The following is a 16138-nucleotide window of genomic DNA, read 5'->3' as shown; positions in this document are numbered from 1 at the left end:
TAAACAATATTTGTATATTAAAGGAAGTGTCAAGACTTCAATAAAAAAAAAGTTGAGTATCCTGTTGTATTGGTAATTTAAAAATCCTTAGCTCTTCAGAGCTTTCTGTAAGCACCTATTAACACCCACACATCTCCCCAGGCATTGGGAGCTCCCTTTATTCCAGAGAGGCAAGAAAGAGAGAAAGGGAAAGAACAACCCATGTTCACAGAAGTGAGTGTTCAAGTCAAAGCTAGGTTTCAGAAGCTCCTGGCTCCTTTTCCACGCTCAAACCACAGTCCTTTCCTGGGGAGTGGGGGTAGAAGGAGACAAAGGGAAACACAGTAGGTTTCCCACACTTTCTGTTTTGAGGGTCCCAATTTTTACAATGACTTTCCCAGTTAAAAGTACAGTTTCAACTGTTGCCTGACTTCCCTTCTGGCTTCTCTTCACACCTGCTATCAGAATTTCTGTTTTCCATCGGCAGACTTTAAAGAAGGGTTCCATGAGGAAAGCAAGGTTGGAAATATAAGCTTACTTGAATATAAACTTTTCCCAGGTCTTACAACCACTTTTTTAAGAGTGTAAAATTGTCACACCAGCAAAGTGCTATTCACAGCTAGGATCTTCCCAGTGTTTTCCCTTCTTTACAGGTAATTAGAAAAAAGGTTAAACAGAAAAAGTCTCAGCTGCCTGTAATAGTGAGTGAGGCGGTGTGCGTGATGTCAAGGGAGATTGAAGATTAGGAGGATAAGACAAAAGCTGACAAGAAAACCAGAAATGTAAATGTTTTATATTTAATATTTGTAATAATTACTTCACAGTCTAAAATGAATGCAACTTAAAAAACCCCATACCCATGGCTCCCCACCTGATAGGAATCATACTATTACTAGGGAGAAAATAATTCAAGTTTTTGCATCCAGGACAATTCTAGTAAGTCACTGTCATCTGTACAAATAAAAAGGGATATTATAATGCTATTCAATACAAATGCTATGTTCCAAAGTTTTCAAGAAAATTCATGCTTTAAAAATCTTTGTACTTCTATAATTAAGTAACTGTGCAGTGCATATAAAAAACCCGTTCGGTTTGTCACTTCTGGGAGAAGTGAGTATATATCATACTACTGTAACTAAAAACTTGCAGCAAGTTAGTTACTTTATGTACCTGATGTATAAAAAGTGGCATTTTTTAAAAGTAGTGTCCATATGTCACGACAACGTGTCAAGTTCCTTTAACTCCACTCATAAATGTTTGTTTGAGATCTTATAGAGTTCTTTAAGCTTGTCAAACTTTGACCCCCACTCTTGGAGACAATCATAATTTATATCTTCAACACCACAAGCAGAGTCTAAGGAACTGAGGCTCTCTGCTAGAGAACATTGCCCTTCTAAGCAGTAAAAATGAATAGTGTCAGCTGGAACACACTGTAGGTCTTTGTCTGCATCCTGGATGATTTGAGAAACATATTCCTTGAAGTCTGGGACACTGGTAACAGCTGATGTCGATTGTTTCCGATGTGCATGTTTTGGGAGTGAGTCTCTTTTTGCGCCAGTGGGTGTCCTGAAGCGTGGGGCAGCTGCCCTCAAGGAGAAGCGGGGAATGGTACGGAGAGGTTTCTTCAGTTCATCTATATCATAAGCATTCTGGAAAAAAAAGAATGCAAATATCAGAGAGAAACAACGCAAAAGGAAGCAGGTTTGCATAAATGTTTTAAAACTCAGTGTAACACAAACTGGTTCTGTGAGTTTTCTACAAACTGAAGAAAAGAGAGGGCCTAGTTCAGAGGGTCAAGTGGGTCAAGTTCAGATTACACCAAAACCCTTTGCATAATGATATTCAGCTGAAGCAAGAAGGCTGCATCCAAAGTAGCCCCCTCAAAGGTGGCCACAGATGACTAGCATTATGAAAGGTACAGAGTGGGTTGAAATAGAAGCCTCCCACTCACAAGTCCTTAGGCTAAAAAAAAAAAACAAGCCAATTGGGTAAGGACAGCAAGTTTAATAGGAAGTCTGGGAAAGGAAGGTGAAGAAAGGTTGGATTTGCAAAGACAAAAGACATGATTGAAGCTGCATCATACCTGGTCACGTTCTCCACCTCCTTCTTCATTATAGTTGAAAACATTTTCTCTAACATCTTCCCAGCTTTCACGCTCTTCAGGAATGTGATAAATTCCTCCTTTACGAAACCCTGAACTTCCCCACTGACTCCACACCGTGTAAGAGACCAGGAGTGCTGCAAGAAATAAAGACACATATTAGTTATATGGCAAAGTATGATGCATGATAAACAAGCAGTTATATGATTCCTGAGATATTAAATCAACTCTTACTTTGACAACTAAGTTCCCAGGAAAGAAATGTGTAATTGTTAATATATAAACAACTTATATTCAGGGATGTAAAGAATCATCTATGTATATTACATTATAAACTTCATTAAAAGAGTATTTTACTTACCTAAAGGAATCCATCTAAATAGAAGGCATTTTGGCCAGTCTCTGGCCTTTCACCAATCCTGAGTAAATAAGATACCCAAAGTAAGTAAAACACTGTTTTAATGAAGGTTACAAGTGTAATATAATAATGGAGCCTTTACTATTCTGAAATGTGTATGCAGTTTCTTTATAAATATGTGAAACAATTTTATGGTGTTATTAACTTTTTAGCCAGAGTGTATCTGAAACTGGACGCACTGTGAACTCCTTCCGCCTCACAGTCTTACTGAGGCTTGATCATAAACTTTCTAGAGAAATAGCATGTACTAGCTGCAGGCCCTACATATTACAAATGCAAGAGCTCAGGACAGGGAGTTTCAGATGTATGTGACTGCACACATATTTGCATATGTAGATGGAAAGCTCTTATTTAAGAAGTATTGAAAATCAGTGATTATGAAAGACAAGTCCTAAATTTGCTTGAACTGGCTTCAAAGCAAGTAAACTGCAACTATGTGCTGACGCCTGTCTTTTAGCATCCTCAAATGAACTCCCAGCTGGTGATCTCAAGAAAAGTGAAACATCAATCACAACATACCAGAGTAAAACAGACTTGATTCAATGAAGCAACATACAAGATTAAAAGGAAAGACAAAAATTACTTGCTTTCCTACCTAGGAAGACAAGGAGGCACATGCTGATTGCCAGAATAGAGCCAGAACTGAGTCCAACAGGTCTTCCAGCTTTCACCTGGCTGATTTCACACCATCTCCCCTTGTAACCTTCAGGGCACTGGCAGATAGTCTTGTCTTGGGATTGAGCCACACAGGTACCCCCATTTCTACAGGTCCAGTGTCCACAAGGTGACGAGGTACAGTGTCTGAGCCCAGTAAGGTTGTCAGTCACTTCGACTTTCCCCGCTGGACACCTGAACAACAAAAGCAGAAGATATCTTTTAGGCCAGCAAAGCACCCGGAGCTGTATGTTGTTTTGTGCAAAGTTTGTTACTATTTCCTTTAAAAGCCAATAATTAAAGTCTTTTCAAACAAATCTTGAGTCCACATTGAGAGTATGAAACGTGTAAACTCTAACATAGTGAGATAGTAGGCTTATGAAAGCATCATCATATGTTCTGCTTTTGCTCTCCAGAAGACATGCAGAAGAGCTTTACTCCTTCTTTAAAAAGGGTATCTCACAGTTTCTGAACAAACTAATCCTTTTCCTACAGGTATGTTCAAAACCCCTAGAAGGAAATAGATAGCTGAGATCAACATGATTAACAAGTACTTTGTAATGCTCATTTGGGCCTTTGGAAAGAGATGCCATTGACCTCCTCAGAATCACCCAATCTGTCTTTTATTAGGACTTTAACCAGCAGAGAAAGCGATTTCTTCTGATATGTAATAGGAGAGACCACAAAGGAATGCTGTGAGGAGCACAGATCTGCAACCTGAAGAAGAAATACTAGTGAATAAATGGAAGAACCTTCATATTGTTCTTTCCCAAGAGGAATGAAAGAAGAAGTGTCCCAAGATACACTTAAGACTATCTCACAGCCCCTTTGGGAATGAATCAGCAGCCTCAGAAGTGCAATTTTTAGCAGAGCTGAAGGAAAGCAAGTGGTACCTTCTCCCAGTCCTGCATGTAAGTGTGTTTGGGTTTTTTAAGCAGAGATCTTGTATTTTGATTTGCATTTTTTTTAACATATGTTTTGAAAAATTTCTTTAAACAGTGGATCTTCTCCAAGAAACTAACTTTGTAGGATACCAGCTGATGGTCTTTGGTTCTGGTCCTGGGCAGCCAATTTTAGAATCCAGTTTTTTGACAGTCTAATTTTGAATGCCTCATTGCTTCACACAAAGTATGACTAATTTCACATTCTTTACAGAAAATGTATGTATGTATACATATAATATACTTGAAATATATATTTTATACAGATATATATATGCACAACGTATATAGGCTATATCGAAGCATATAATATTTTCACAAAGAGTAGTAGAGACCTTTTATGAAAGGGAATTTAATTTCCTCACTTTCCTGTGATCATCTCACCATGGGAAAAAGCAGTATAGTAAATAGGTTCCATATCGGACTTGCAAGAAAAGGCATGTTTGGCCCATGCTGGGATATGAGTTGGGGAGCAGGGATTTTCAGTGTTAAAGCAACCTGTATATCCTAGAGATGGAAAGAAAAAGCTTCCCAGCCACCCCTGACTGAAAACAAAAGCTTAATGTACCGGCATTCATATTTTCTCCACAGGTCTACACAAAGGAATGGGCTGTAACAGGGTTGGCTGCTGCAGGCACTGGAGTGGCATCCCATCGTGACACCTTGCCGCCTCAGAATTAAGCCAAACTCTGTGCTTTTGCCTTCCATGAGAAGTGGCTGACCATTCAGCTGGACATCACGCATACAACCTGCATCAAAGCAAGGGAACATACAGAGAAATACATTGAGTTATCAACTTCCCCACCTCAAACCCTGCCCCCAACACACATACAGGAGACTTTAGAGCATTGTAGAAAACTTCAAACATTTTTCAAAGAGATCCTTATACTACTTATCAGTTTTATTTTAAAGGAAGAGCTACAGGACATGGGCCTATGTGCCCTGGCCAACATACAGATCAATAATACTTCCCTAGACAGCTTGGTTCTACAATGCATGATTTAGCAGAACTGTGCTATGAATCAGAACAACTCCACTAAATAAAACTAGATTTAAAATGCATTTAATAAATTTAAATTAAAATAAATTTAAAGTGGGGCTGAACGAGAAGTAACAAGATGAAAAAAACTGTCTTCTCTTTAGACACAATCTCCAGTCCCAGCATCCCACCCCAGGAAATGGCAAGCACTCCATGGATTGTCTTGCAAATCCTTCTCCTCCTTCTAGGAGGTGTTGTGTCTGTTCCTTAAACCCTCCTGAGGCAAAAAGGGAGTGAGAGTCACAGCATCAATTCCCAGCTTCAGGCCTCTGGTATTGAAAATAAAAATCTGAAGTGCTATTTTTAACATCTACTGGAAATCTCATATTTTCATTAGGACTAGATACAATGGCCAATAGAGAGTTGAACATTGGCTCCTAATGTCCTTGTAGAGAAGGTGGGAATTCATGGGCACAGAAGTCTCCATGAGGATTCTTACCTGGGTTTTAGACTCACTAATACAGTCAAAGATGCCGCTTCCAGGCTTTAAATCCCTCCTTTAAGGAATCAGTCATATAACTTACCCTGGAAATCACTCTCTGAATGATTGGGAAGGCGGTTTCCTAGCACGACGCTTGTCCAATCCATTTCAAACCATCTGTCTGTACCCAAGACAGAAGTCACCTCTTGATCACCTTCACCACTGTTAATGCGCAGGGTAAACTCATTGTTGTAGCGCTCCATGGTCAGAAGAATCCATTGGCCATTGTTTATATGCAATGTCCTCAATCTGAGAGAGTAATTTCTGTCCCCCAAGCTGATGTTAACACTAAAAAAACCCTCGACCACCTAAAGGAAGATGATAAAGACCTTTAATACCAGAAATGCACTTCTAAACGTTTTTATGCAGTCCTGTCTCAAGAAATGAACGCAAGCATTTCAAATGAAAATGGCACTCTTGTTCTTAAGTGCTTCATTTCCAGATAAAAATTACCACAAAGAAACTGCAGGTCCAGGAGTTATCGACTCTTTTCTTTACAGGTCACTCTCCTACCTCAGACAAACCTTTTTTATCAGTCTTCTCCCTACTGATGTCTACCTGTAAGTTTTCCCAACTGATCCTCCTGTTACAATTGGAATAATTTGCCTCTGTCTAACTAATACAAAACAGCCAACTTTTTTCAATAGCAACAAAATGTAGAGACAAGTTTTACAGCCGGAGACAGATGGAAGCAAAGAGAAAATCCAAAGAAGATGAAAAAAAAGTCTTCCCCATTCATGTATATCACATGCACTCATCTGTACTTTTTGCAATGAAAAATCTAGAGATCTATGTTTTGAAAGGGTAATATTGAGGACAACACAAGTGACAGTAGTTTTTATTACATTAAGAATTTATTACTTTTTATTACATTAAGAATAGGTGTCCTTAATTGGAAACCGTATCTTTTTCTCTTATTGGGATACTCCATAACAAATTACGAGCACTGAAGTTGAACGGCTTTTGGGCTGCTCACCTCCAGCTGGATGTATCCATTCCCATCTGCAGAGGCCAAGCTGAGAAGGGTGCCATGGGACATACGGGTACGCACCATCAGCTTTATCTGAGTGCTGTGAGTGCTGAGGATGCTTCTTGGCTCAAAATGGATCCAACTGTCCCTTCCAAAGGCCCACTCTGGAAGAACTAAGCACAACATACACAAAATCAAAGTGAAAATATCAGAAATTACTACTCACTCAGATCTCCGCTGCTTAAGAATTAACCATTTGTGAATGTCAGAATGTTTAGTTCGTCAAAACTTTTGACAATATAATAAAGCATCACGGAAAGTATCCCCTTCCAGTGCCAAGGGAATTAAGAGACAAAGAACAGATCAAGGATACAAAGTCTAGTCAGGAAAAGGGCAATTAGATAATGTCTGTAATATTATGCCCGTCACAAGTTACACATTTTATCCAGTTATTCCTACACTGAGCCAAATAACTTTTTTTTTTAAGATCTGAAAATTTTTTTCCTATAAAGTAGTTGGTATTGACCTTATGACAGAAAAGGAGAATCTAATGTTTCTTTCAGTAGTTTAGTACTGCAGTTAGTAATCCTCATTGTTAGAAAATGTGCACTTTACTTCCCATTTCAGTTGGCACAAGAGAAAGCCTCAGGTCAGGCATAGTCAAAAGTCATAATACATAATTTCTTTTTTTTTTTTAATTACAAAGAGCTATGAAATCAGTGTTTATTATCTGAAATTGAGAAAATGCACTGAAATTAGTTCTTTCCCCATCACCCTGGGGAATCCATCTGAGAGCCACCCAGCAGAGCTGTACTGCACTTTTCTGGAAATGAAAACCCACTAAATCACCAGAACTGATGCTCTTATGCAGCAAGCAACCATTTCAGTCTCACTACCTGACAGCAATCCTTTATCTGCTTGTTCTGGGCACAGGTAGTGACTGGACAGGAGGAAGGCTGAGTCACCAAGAGCTGATCTATGGTCAGTGTCATGTAAATGTCACGTTGAATCACAGAATAATTTGGGTTGGAAGCGACCTTTAAAGGCCCATCTAGTTCAACACCCCCTACAATTAGAAGGGACATCTTGAACTACATCAGTTTGCTCAGAGCCCCATCCAACCCAAGCCTGAATGTTTCCAGGGATGGGGCATCTACCATGTCTCTGGGCAACCCATTCCAGGGTTTTACCACTTTCATTGTAAAAAATTTCTTCCTTTTATCTAGCCTATCTTTCCTGGACTTCAGTAAAGCCTTTGACAGAGTTTCTCACAGCATTCTGCTTGAGAAATTGTCAGCCTCTGGGCTGGACAGGCGCACACTCTCCTGGGTGGAAAACTGGTTGGATGGCCGGGCCCAGAGAGTGGTGGGAAATGGTGTGAAATCCAGCTGGAGGCCAGTGACAAGTGGGGTTCCCCAGGGCTCAGTGCTGGGTCCAGCCCTGTTCAATGTCTTTATCAATGACCTCGATGAAGGCATCGAGTGCACCCTTAGCAAGTTTGTGGACGACACTAAGCTGGGTGGAAGTGTTGATCTGCTGGAGGGTAGGGAGGCTCTGCAAAGGGATCTGAACAGGCTGGATCACTGGGCTGGGACCAATGGCATGAGGTTTAACAAGGCCAAATGCCGGGTCCTGCACTTGGGGCACAACAACCCTATGCAGTGCTACAGACTAGGAGAAGTCTGTCTGGAAAGCTGCCTGGAGGAGAGGGACCTGGGGGTGTTGGTTGACAGCTGACTGAATATGAGCCAGCAGTGTGCCCAGGTGGCCAAGAAGGCCAATGGCATCTTGGCTTGTATCAGAAACGGCGTGACCAGCAGGCCCAGGGAGGTTATTCTCCCTCTGTACTCGGCACTGGTGAGACCGCTCCTCGAATCCTGTGTTCAGTTCTGGGCCCCTCACCACAAGAAGGATGTTGAGGCTCTGGAGCGAGTCCAGAGAAGAGCAACAAAGCTGGTGAAGGGGCTGGAGAACAGGCCTTACGAGGAGCGGCTGAGAGAGCTGGGGTTGTTTAGCCTGGAGAAGAGGAGGCTGAGGGGAGACCTCATTGCTCTCTACAACTACCTGAAAGGATGTTGTAGAGAGGAGGGTGCTGGCCTCTTCTCCCAAGTGACAGGGGACAGGACAAGAGGGAATGGCCTCAAGCTCCGCCAGGGAAGGTTTAGGCTGGACATTAGGAAAAAATTCTTCACAGAAAGGGTCATTGGGCACTGGAACGGGCTGCCCAGGGAGGTGGTTGAGTCACCTTCCCTGGAGGTGTTTAAGGCACAGGTGGACGAGGTGCTAAGGGGCATGGTTTAGTGTTTGATAGGAATGGTTGGACTCGATGATCCGGTGGGTCTCTTCCAACCTGGTTGTTCTATGATTCTATGATTCTAAATCTACTCTCTTTCAGTTTAAAACCACCACCCCTTGTCCTAGCACAACAGGCCCTGCTAAAATGTCTGTCCCCATCTTTCTTATAAGCCCTCTTTAAGTACTGAAAGGCCACAATAAGGTCTTCCTGGAGCCTTTTCTTCTCCAAGCATAACAACTCCAACTCTCGCAGCCTTTCCTCACAAGAGAGGTGCTCCAGCCCCCTGATCATCTTTGTGGCCCTCCTGCGGACCTGCTTCAACGGGTCTGTATCTTTCCTGTGCTAAGAACTTCACAGCTGGATGCAGCAATGCATGTAAAGTCTCACCAGAATGGAGTAGAAGGGCAGAATCATCTCCTTTCACATGCTGGCCACGCTACAATATCTGTGGCGTTTTCATTATGCACTTTTGCATGTTTTATTCTCTGATAGATATTTCATGCTGATTTTGTACAAGATAATGCATTTTCTGGAGCCAGCCTGATATTATGTCTCCACACAAACCCACTGCTGTGGTCTAGGGGCATTCCACAAGCTTCAATTCATTCCACTGACAGAGGAAAGTGCAATTATCCTCACTTTATAGAAGGAAAATTGGGCCTGAAGACACGAGGGTTGTGCCCCTGGGTTTCAAAACAGAGAGGACATACCAAGCTAGAAACTTCATCACTCTTATAACTACTGCAAGGTGACAAACAGTATGATGTTCATTAAACTATTCTACATTTTATGATCAATATGATTAGAGGAAGAAGAGACAATGCAGAATGTTTTATCTTTCACCATCAAGAAATAAGATGTTGCGATAAAAAGGACAGAACGACCACCTGATCACTTGCCCCCTTGGAAAGCAGGTCCCACAAGACTCTCTTCTGTGACATTATCTTTATTAAACAAGAGTCAGAAGTATCTTTACATTGCTGCAGATCTCAATCATTCCTAGAGTAGAGCATGGTCTTATTAGGAAACTCAGTTCAAAGTCGTGGCAAATTTAAAGGAGCGCACTTGGTGGTGTTCCCACAGATCCTCACCATTTACTTCTCCCTAGAACTTGTGGTACCTTTTTCACACGCTGGTCCCGCATATCCTGGGGAACAGTCACAGCGAAAGAAATCCCAACCACCAACACACTTGCCATGGACACCACAGGGGGACACCCCACTGCTCTGACACATTTCATCTGTAAGGACACAGCCGGGAGCACTGTTCAAGGACTCTGCAGGGTGCTCTAAATCGTAGACCTGGAAAAGGACAGAAAAAGGTGTCACATCAGATGTCTACAGTTAACAACAGTAAACCCAGCAGTCATCTGAATAGCTCTACCTTACTATCAACGATGACATTGCGAATGCAGCCAACAAACCCTCTGAAGTGCCTTTGTGAATCATGGTAAGGCAAAGTCTTCTTAACACCACCCAGCTGCAGGGGCTGATGGCCACTGAAGAGCCTTGCCATGCTGAAGGGAGAGGAGGCAAAGAAACAATGAGTGGCACACAAAATACAGCAACTTGGCTCAATTTCAACCCCCTCTCCTCTTTTGTTTTCCCTTAGCTCTTTTGAGTAATTACGTTTCCAGTTTGTGGGTTTGGGTTGTGGGGTTTTTTTACCTCTGAAATCCCAGAGTCTCTTCAGAGGCTTCACAGGCAGACAGATCCATCTGGGAGATCTTCTTAATGCCACTGTCATTGTCTCTAACTGAGACATTTACACAGTGGTCAAGAATCAGCTTCACTTTCTAGAGAAAGACATTGTTTCAAATAACTGTACCCAGAGTCATGCATACATTTTAATTACACACTTTCTTTCACTTAGCAAAAGGGGGGATAGTAACTAGCAATTACAGTGCAGGAAACTTTATTAAAATAACAAAACCCTTCCACACACTAATCTGGAAGTTTACACATGGAGTGTAACCAAGAAGCCACACAAAAGAAAGATTTGACTCTATCATGACCATGCCATGTCACTGACATGGTAGAGGCAAGATGGGATTTTCTTGGAGTTTTCTGCCAAAATAGAATCCAGAGAGACAATTTAGCAGAGCAGGTGGTCTGCTGCCTTCCCCATCTCAGACCTGGATATGGCCCCCAGCTTGTCTATGGAGGAGGAAGGGGGAGCATAGCAAATGCCTTCACCAGTGTTACATCAGCAAGATGTTCCGAGATGCAAGATGTAACCTCACACAAAAGCATATCTATCTCCTTTGTGCTGCATATCTAAAATCACTTGGTAGGGCAGTTTCCCATTCAGAGAAATTAAGGATATTTTACTCCATCAGTCCAGGAAGCATTTAGCCCCTGGATAATCACAATTCTGTGGTCAAAGTGATAGACATGATCATTAAACAAAAAAAAAAATTGCATGGCCCATTTCAAAACTGGATTGGACTTCTCCAGGCCGTGTTCTGCTTCACTGCCTGCTGTTGCAGAGATGGTGGAAGACTGATTGAGGAAAGAGCTCTGCAGAAGGGAGGAAAGATTTGGGAGGGATGACTAGGTACAAGAATCAGTGCTTCCACAGCACTGTCCAAATTTACACTTGCCTTTCCATCATTTATAATTTTTATATTGTGCCAGCGACGATCTGCAACATTAACTTTTCGTGACAGCTGCAGAAAAAGTTCCCCAGAGCTGTGCCTGATGGTCAATGATGGGACGCCACCCGAGAGCTCTGCAAAGAAAGACTCTTATTGGATATACATGAACCGTGTTCGCTCTCACATCCAGTTGAACTGACTCTTACAGTTAGTTGGAGGAGTTCTTTACCCAGTTCCAAAAAATCCAACTTCTAACACAGGATACAAACTGGGCATGCTGGTGGGTTGTTTCACACTCTCCTTTTTCTCCAAAACTAACCTTCTGACTCTTTTCTAAAAAACCCATCAACTAGTACTTTCAACAAGTAGAATCTCACCTTTACACAAACACAAAGAATAAATACTCTTTACATTGCTAACCTAAGGCAATGAAATCTTCCCATTCTCCTGGCTGCCCTTGTGCCACTGGTCCATGGTACAACAGAAGGCCATCGGCAACTTCAGTGATAAACTCTAAGGAGATGCGGCTTTCAAAGCAAGGCTTAAGAGGAGGGAACCAGGCATAACCGTGGCCTCTGAAGGTGTGTTTTGTCTGCTGGCAGTCTGGTCCATGGAAGTTTGCAGAACATTTGCATCTATTAAAAAATAAAGAAAAGCAAAAATATACCACTCAAGCAGAAGCTGCAAAAGTCTTTTCCTAGAGCAGGACTCTCCACTTTAAACACAGGAGCCCATGGTGCCCAGGCCATTGTGTGTGTTAAGCACTAGCAAAACTGCCATCATAAAATGTTCCCTATTTACTTTTTTGTACAAACACAGATTAGTTTTGGTTCTAAATGATAACATGTCTATGCAAGAATATTCTGTAAATAAATGTCAGAGCTGCTGTAATATACAAAGCACATAAAACAGTCTAATCTTTTCAGCAAAAAAAACCCAAAACCCACTTTTCAGTAGGCTTAGTTATCAGCTTGTTTAAAGACTTTATAATGTTGACAGAGAAAGCAAAGGGAGGGTGTGGGAAGTTAATATCACCTAGAAAACGGGATAAGAAATGTGACAGTTGTAGATCTTGATATCTTCACTCTTATGGCAAGCTACTTTCTTGTTTATTTCCTTTAAGCTATCAGAAAGAGATGCTTGGGGGTCTTCCCTTAATACTCTGGGGATTCTGTATGAAAGAGTAATCACAGCATGACAATAACAAAACCTGTAAGGGAGAAATCAAAGGAGTAACAGAAATGGGCAGGAGGACAGGGGGGGAGATGAGCTTGGCCCCTATTTCTTAGCTTCGAGAAGGCTAGAACCTAATGAAAGCAGAATGACAGGAATAGGATGCAGAAAGAAATTATCCAAAAAAATACTGAAAATGGAGTAGAAGCAGAGAAACCTCTGAGCCAAGCAAATGACAGGCGATAGAGCCTACCAAGGGGTCCTAGGCAGCAAAATTTCCCTGGTTGATAACACTTTAGTAGCAAAGTCAGACTCAGATCTTTACTAAGACTAGGGCTTCTGCAGCTTCAGCCTGAGTCTTGTCACCCCTATCAAGGGTGCTCAGAAGAGTCTGGCCAGTTGTTTCTGCTTTCTTATGTAGGGAGGACCATTTCTAAGCGAACATGCTTAAGGCTTGCCTTCTGGAAGGGGACCAGGTTCATTCTGAGCTAGTATAGTCTCATCATTTCTTCTTTCATCTTTATACTCTCTTTATCTATGAGATGTCATTTTTGGAGAAAAATTGAAGCAAGGAATGCTAAGAAGAGGTTATTAAGTGACACAAGTGACATGATTTAAATGTTTAACATCATTAAGATAGGCTGCATAAAATAAGAACATTTTGCAGGATGACATTAAAGAAACCAGTGCAGCGTGCAAACTTCCCAAGGTTTTCCTGGAGACTATGCCAAACCTAAGTACATACCTGAAAACAGAGGCTTGTTTGCAAGACCTGTGTGTGAAGTATAACAAAACTCAGATCCGCTACAGTGAGAAGAGACACAGTGATGCCTCCTCAAACTTCTAGTTTTCCTCCTTACTGACTGACTGAGCTAGAAACATTTTGCTTGCACGGCAGACAAAGCTTTACCAACCTGTAGCCCAGATCGGTATCCACACAGGTGCCACCATTGAGACACGGGTTTGTCTGGTATGAGGAGCAGGAGAGATGAGGACTCTCCCGAGCTGCACAGCCACAGAGGGCAAGACTCAGGACTGTCACAGACAGCAGTGAAACACTTCCAGCCGTGGTTATTGTAGGCAGGTGACTCTGTTCATGCTTGCTGATGCATCCAGTGCTATGAGTGCAGTTTGCTGTCACACATTCATCAATGCCAATCTGGGTGATATTTATATCCAAGATGTCTTCCAGCTGTGGAAAACAATCAGTTGCATTCATCTGGCTTTTCCACAGAGAGGAAGCTCACTAATGACTGCTGCGATAAGCCCAAGTCTTATTTATACTCAAAACTGGTTTTGTGCTACTTACTTCCAATGTTTTCTTCACTCTATACAGCCAAAAGCAGCTCTGCCTAGCATCTGTTAAAGCTAAAGCCTTGGTATAAGTCAATTATAGTGTGAGCAAGCACTTAGAAGACAAAAATATTGTCATACTCATCATAAACTGAGAGGCAACATTGTAATCATTTATAGTTCTGACAGATTATTTGCATAGAATCTGAGCTGTATTTTTAATTTGGACTTCCGTCTTAAAAATATTGGGAAGGGTGGACAAGCATTGTACAATGAAGAAATCCCTTTTCTGGCAAGGGTGAGTGAGTACTGCAGCACTGACTCTAAACATAACTCTTGTTTCAGCCTCTGCATCAACAGACACATTGCCAACAGAGTGAGCCATTTAACTTTTATAGATACTTTTTTTGCAGGAGGAGCAGGAGCTTTACTAAATTGACAGTGCACATTTCCAACTTCGTTTTCTACTGAAAAATAGTTATTTTACTGTTGGAACTTTTGACTGGTTTGTGAGTTTCAGCTATAGAACCTTTCTGTTTAAAAGACTAAAAATTGAAACTTTAAGCCACCGTGTAGAAAGATAACAGCCAAACACATACACAGTTTTTCAATAGGAAAAAACATGTTCACACTCCTAAAAGCTCATTGTGTTTGGGTGACTTCATATGTATTTATAGGCTGGCTTTTGAAATATTCACATTGGAAAAGTTTAATATAAGTGCTAAAGGACTGTTTGACTTCACTGGTTAAAAGTATCCATTTTTCTCACACATCACTCCCTCAGTCATTCTAAGTACATGGATTCACTGGGCAATGGGCATTATCTGAACAGACACAATGAGAAGATGCTGTGGTTTCATACATGGTATGGATACTTACCCACAATCTGGAGGCTGCTACATTGCCATTAAGTTTTTCTGCTTTATAATAGGGTGGACCATAAACAGCAAACCAAATATCAACTCCTTGGGTTTGATTTGGGCTATTTAATACACTGAAAATGTGAACGTTTTCAAGTTGGACTGATATAATTTCTGAAAGCAGCTTCTTCATCTGGTAGTATTTACTCTGTTCGCCAGGTGATTGGGATATGAACTCCTCTGGAGTGATGCCTGTAACAGAGTTAAAAACCTGAGAAAGACTTATCTTGCAACTGTTGTAGCAATAAAAGAGAGGAGCACTACAGAATAAGTACTGCAGTTGCAGAAAATGCACTCAACTTCAAAATCAGGGATATTTTCATTTTAGGCTGTGAAATTTTCCACACTGGTTTCTGCTCAGGGTTTGTGTTCCAAGGCTTTTTGACTTTTCTATTTATTTTTTTATTATTATTCTTTTAAATCAGATACATATTTAAGAATATTTTACTTTTCCACAAAGGTGGAAAAAAATTAGTAAATTTCAGGCAGACACTTGTTCAAATAGTTTTTCTCTGAAATATAAATCGCTGTTTTGTCAAAAAGTTGGTGTAGAAGTCTTTCATCTTTGTCTTCGGCATCAGACAAGCATTTCTTGCTGTTTTTTCCTCCATAGATGATCTTCACATGTAGCATCAGAGGACAATGCAAAGAGATGCATTTTCAAACCTGGAAGACTATTAACTCACATCTCATGTCTAGGAGAATTAGAATTCCAAGCAACACAGCAGTAACATTTGAGATGTAGATTTCAGTGCTATGATCCTAAAATACTTGATCACATTGCTTACCTTTCAATCGTATAGAACCAGCATTACGGAGGGCATCATCTTTGATCTCTTTCACTATGACTTTTACGGTTGAGACAACATCTGGCCAGACTCCATCAATGACTCTAACTTTTATGTTGTATGTTCCTGGTGGAGTTCCTTCTTTAATAGTCAGCAAACCTGAGTTATCATTGAGGATAAAGTACCTGTAATGAGAGTTAAGCCAAAGAACAATCTATGAGAAATTCAAAAGCTAAGTAGTAATTATAATCACTGATGTATTTTTCTGATCCACTTTATTTTAGGAAAGCTATGAAAGAAAGCAGATGTTTTCTCCCATGAAGGGACAGGGCAGAACAGAACGTTCTTGCATTGCCATCTGTTGTAACCCAGTGACTCTTCACCAGTATATCAAAAAGGTTTCTTCCTGCTCCATGCCATATTAACTGTGCAGGAAGACTCAGGTTACTATAGCAGTGACACTGGAAACAGTGAAAACTCCTAGTTTAG

The 16138-nt window shown here is 41.1% G+C and overlaps 1 protein-coding gene across 3 annotated transcripts in view; it reads right to left on the bottom strand.

Moving 5' to 3' along the window:
• Positions 1–675: 675 nt before the first annotated feature.
• Positions 676–16138, bottom strand: part of LOC138719267 (neural-cadherin-like) — a 56528-nt gene continuing 41065 nt past the window's right edge. Inside the window, exons 20-33 of one of the 3 annotated variants that reach the window (XM_069854364.1) lie at positions 15650–15834; positions 14821–15053; positions 13563–13840; positions 11896–12110; positions 11478–11609; positions 10547–10670; positions 10263–10395; positions 10000–10180; positions 6590–6756; positions 5657–5921; positions 4662–4842; positions 3094–3347; positions 2063–2217; positions 676–1628 (exon numbers count right to left, since the gene is read on the bottom strand). In XM_069854364.1, coding sequence (XP_069710465.1) covers positions 1227–1628; positions 2063–2217; positions 3094–3347; positions 4662–4842; positions 5657–5921; positions 6590–6756; positions 10000–10180; positions 10263–10395; positions 10547–10670; positions 11478–11609; positions 11896–12110; positions 13563–13840; positions 14821–15053; positions 15650–15834 — 2905 coding nt within the window. In that variant the 3' untranslated portion in view covers positions 676–1226. Of the gene's footprint in view, positions 1629–2062; positions 2218–2441; positions 2500–3093; positions 3348–4661; positions 4843–5656; positions 5922–6589; positions 6757–9999; positions 10181–10262; positions 10396–10546; positions 10671–11477; positions 11610–11895; positions 12111–13562; positions 13841–14820; positions 15054–15649; positions 15835–16138 lie in introns of those variants that run through there. The other 2 variants (XM_069854367.1, XM_069854365.1) reach the window with 2 other exon arrangements.

The sequence above is a fragment of the Phaenicophaeus curvirostris genome, chromosome 3, assembly GCF_032191515.1.
Source record: "Phaenicophaeus curvirostris isolate KB17595 chromosome 3, BPBGC_Pcur_1.0, whole genome shotgun sequence".
Taxonomy (NCBI): domain Eukaryota; kingdom Metazoa; phylum Chordata; class Aves; order Cuculiformes; family Cuculidae; genus Phaenicophaeus; species Phaenicophaeus curvirostris.
The sequence above is the reverse complement of the archived record's forward strand: the minus strand, read 5'-3'. Positions and strand labels throughout refer to the sequence as shown.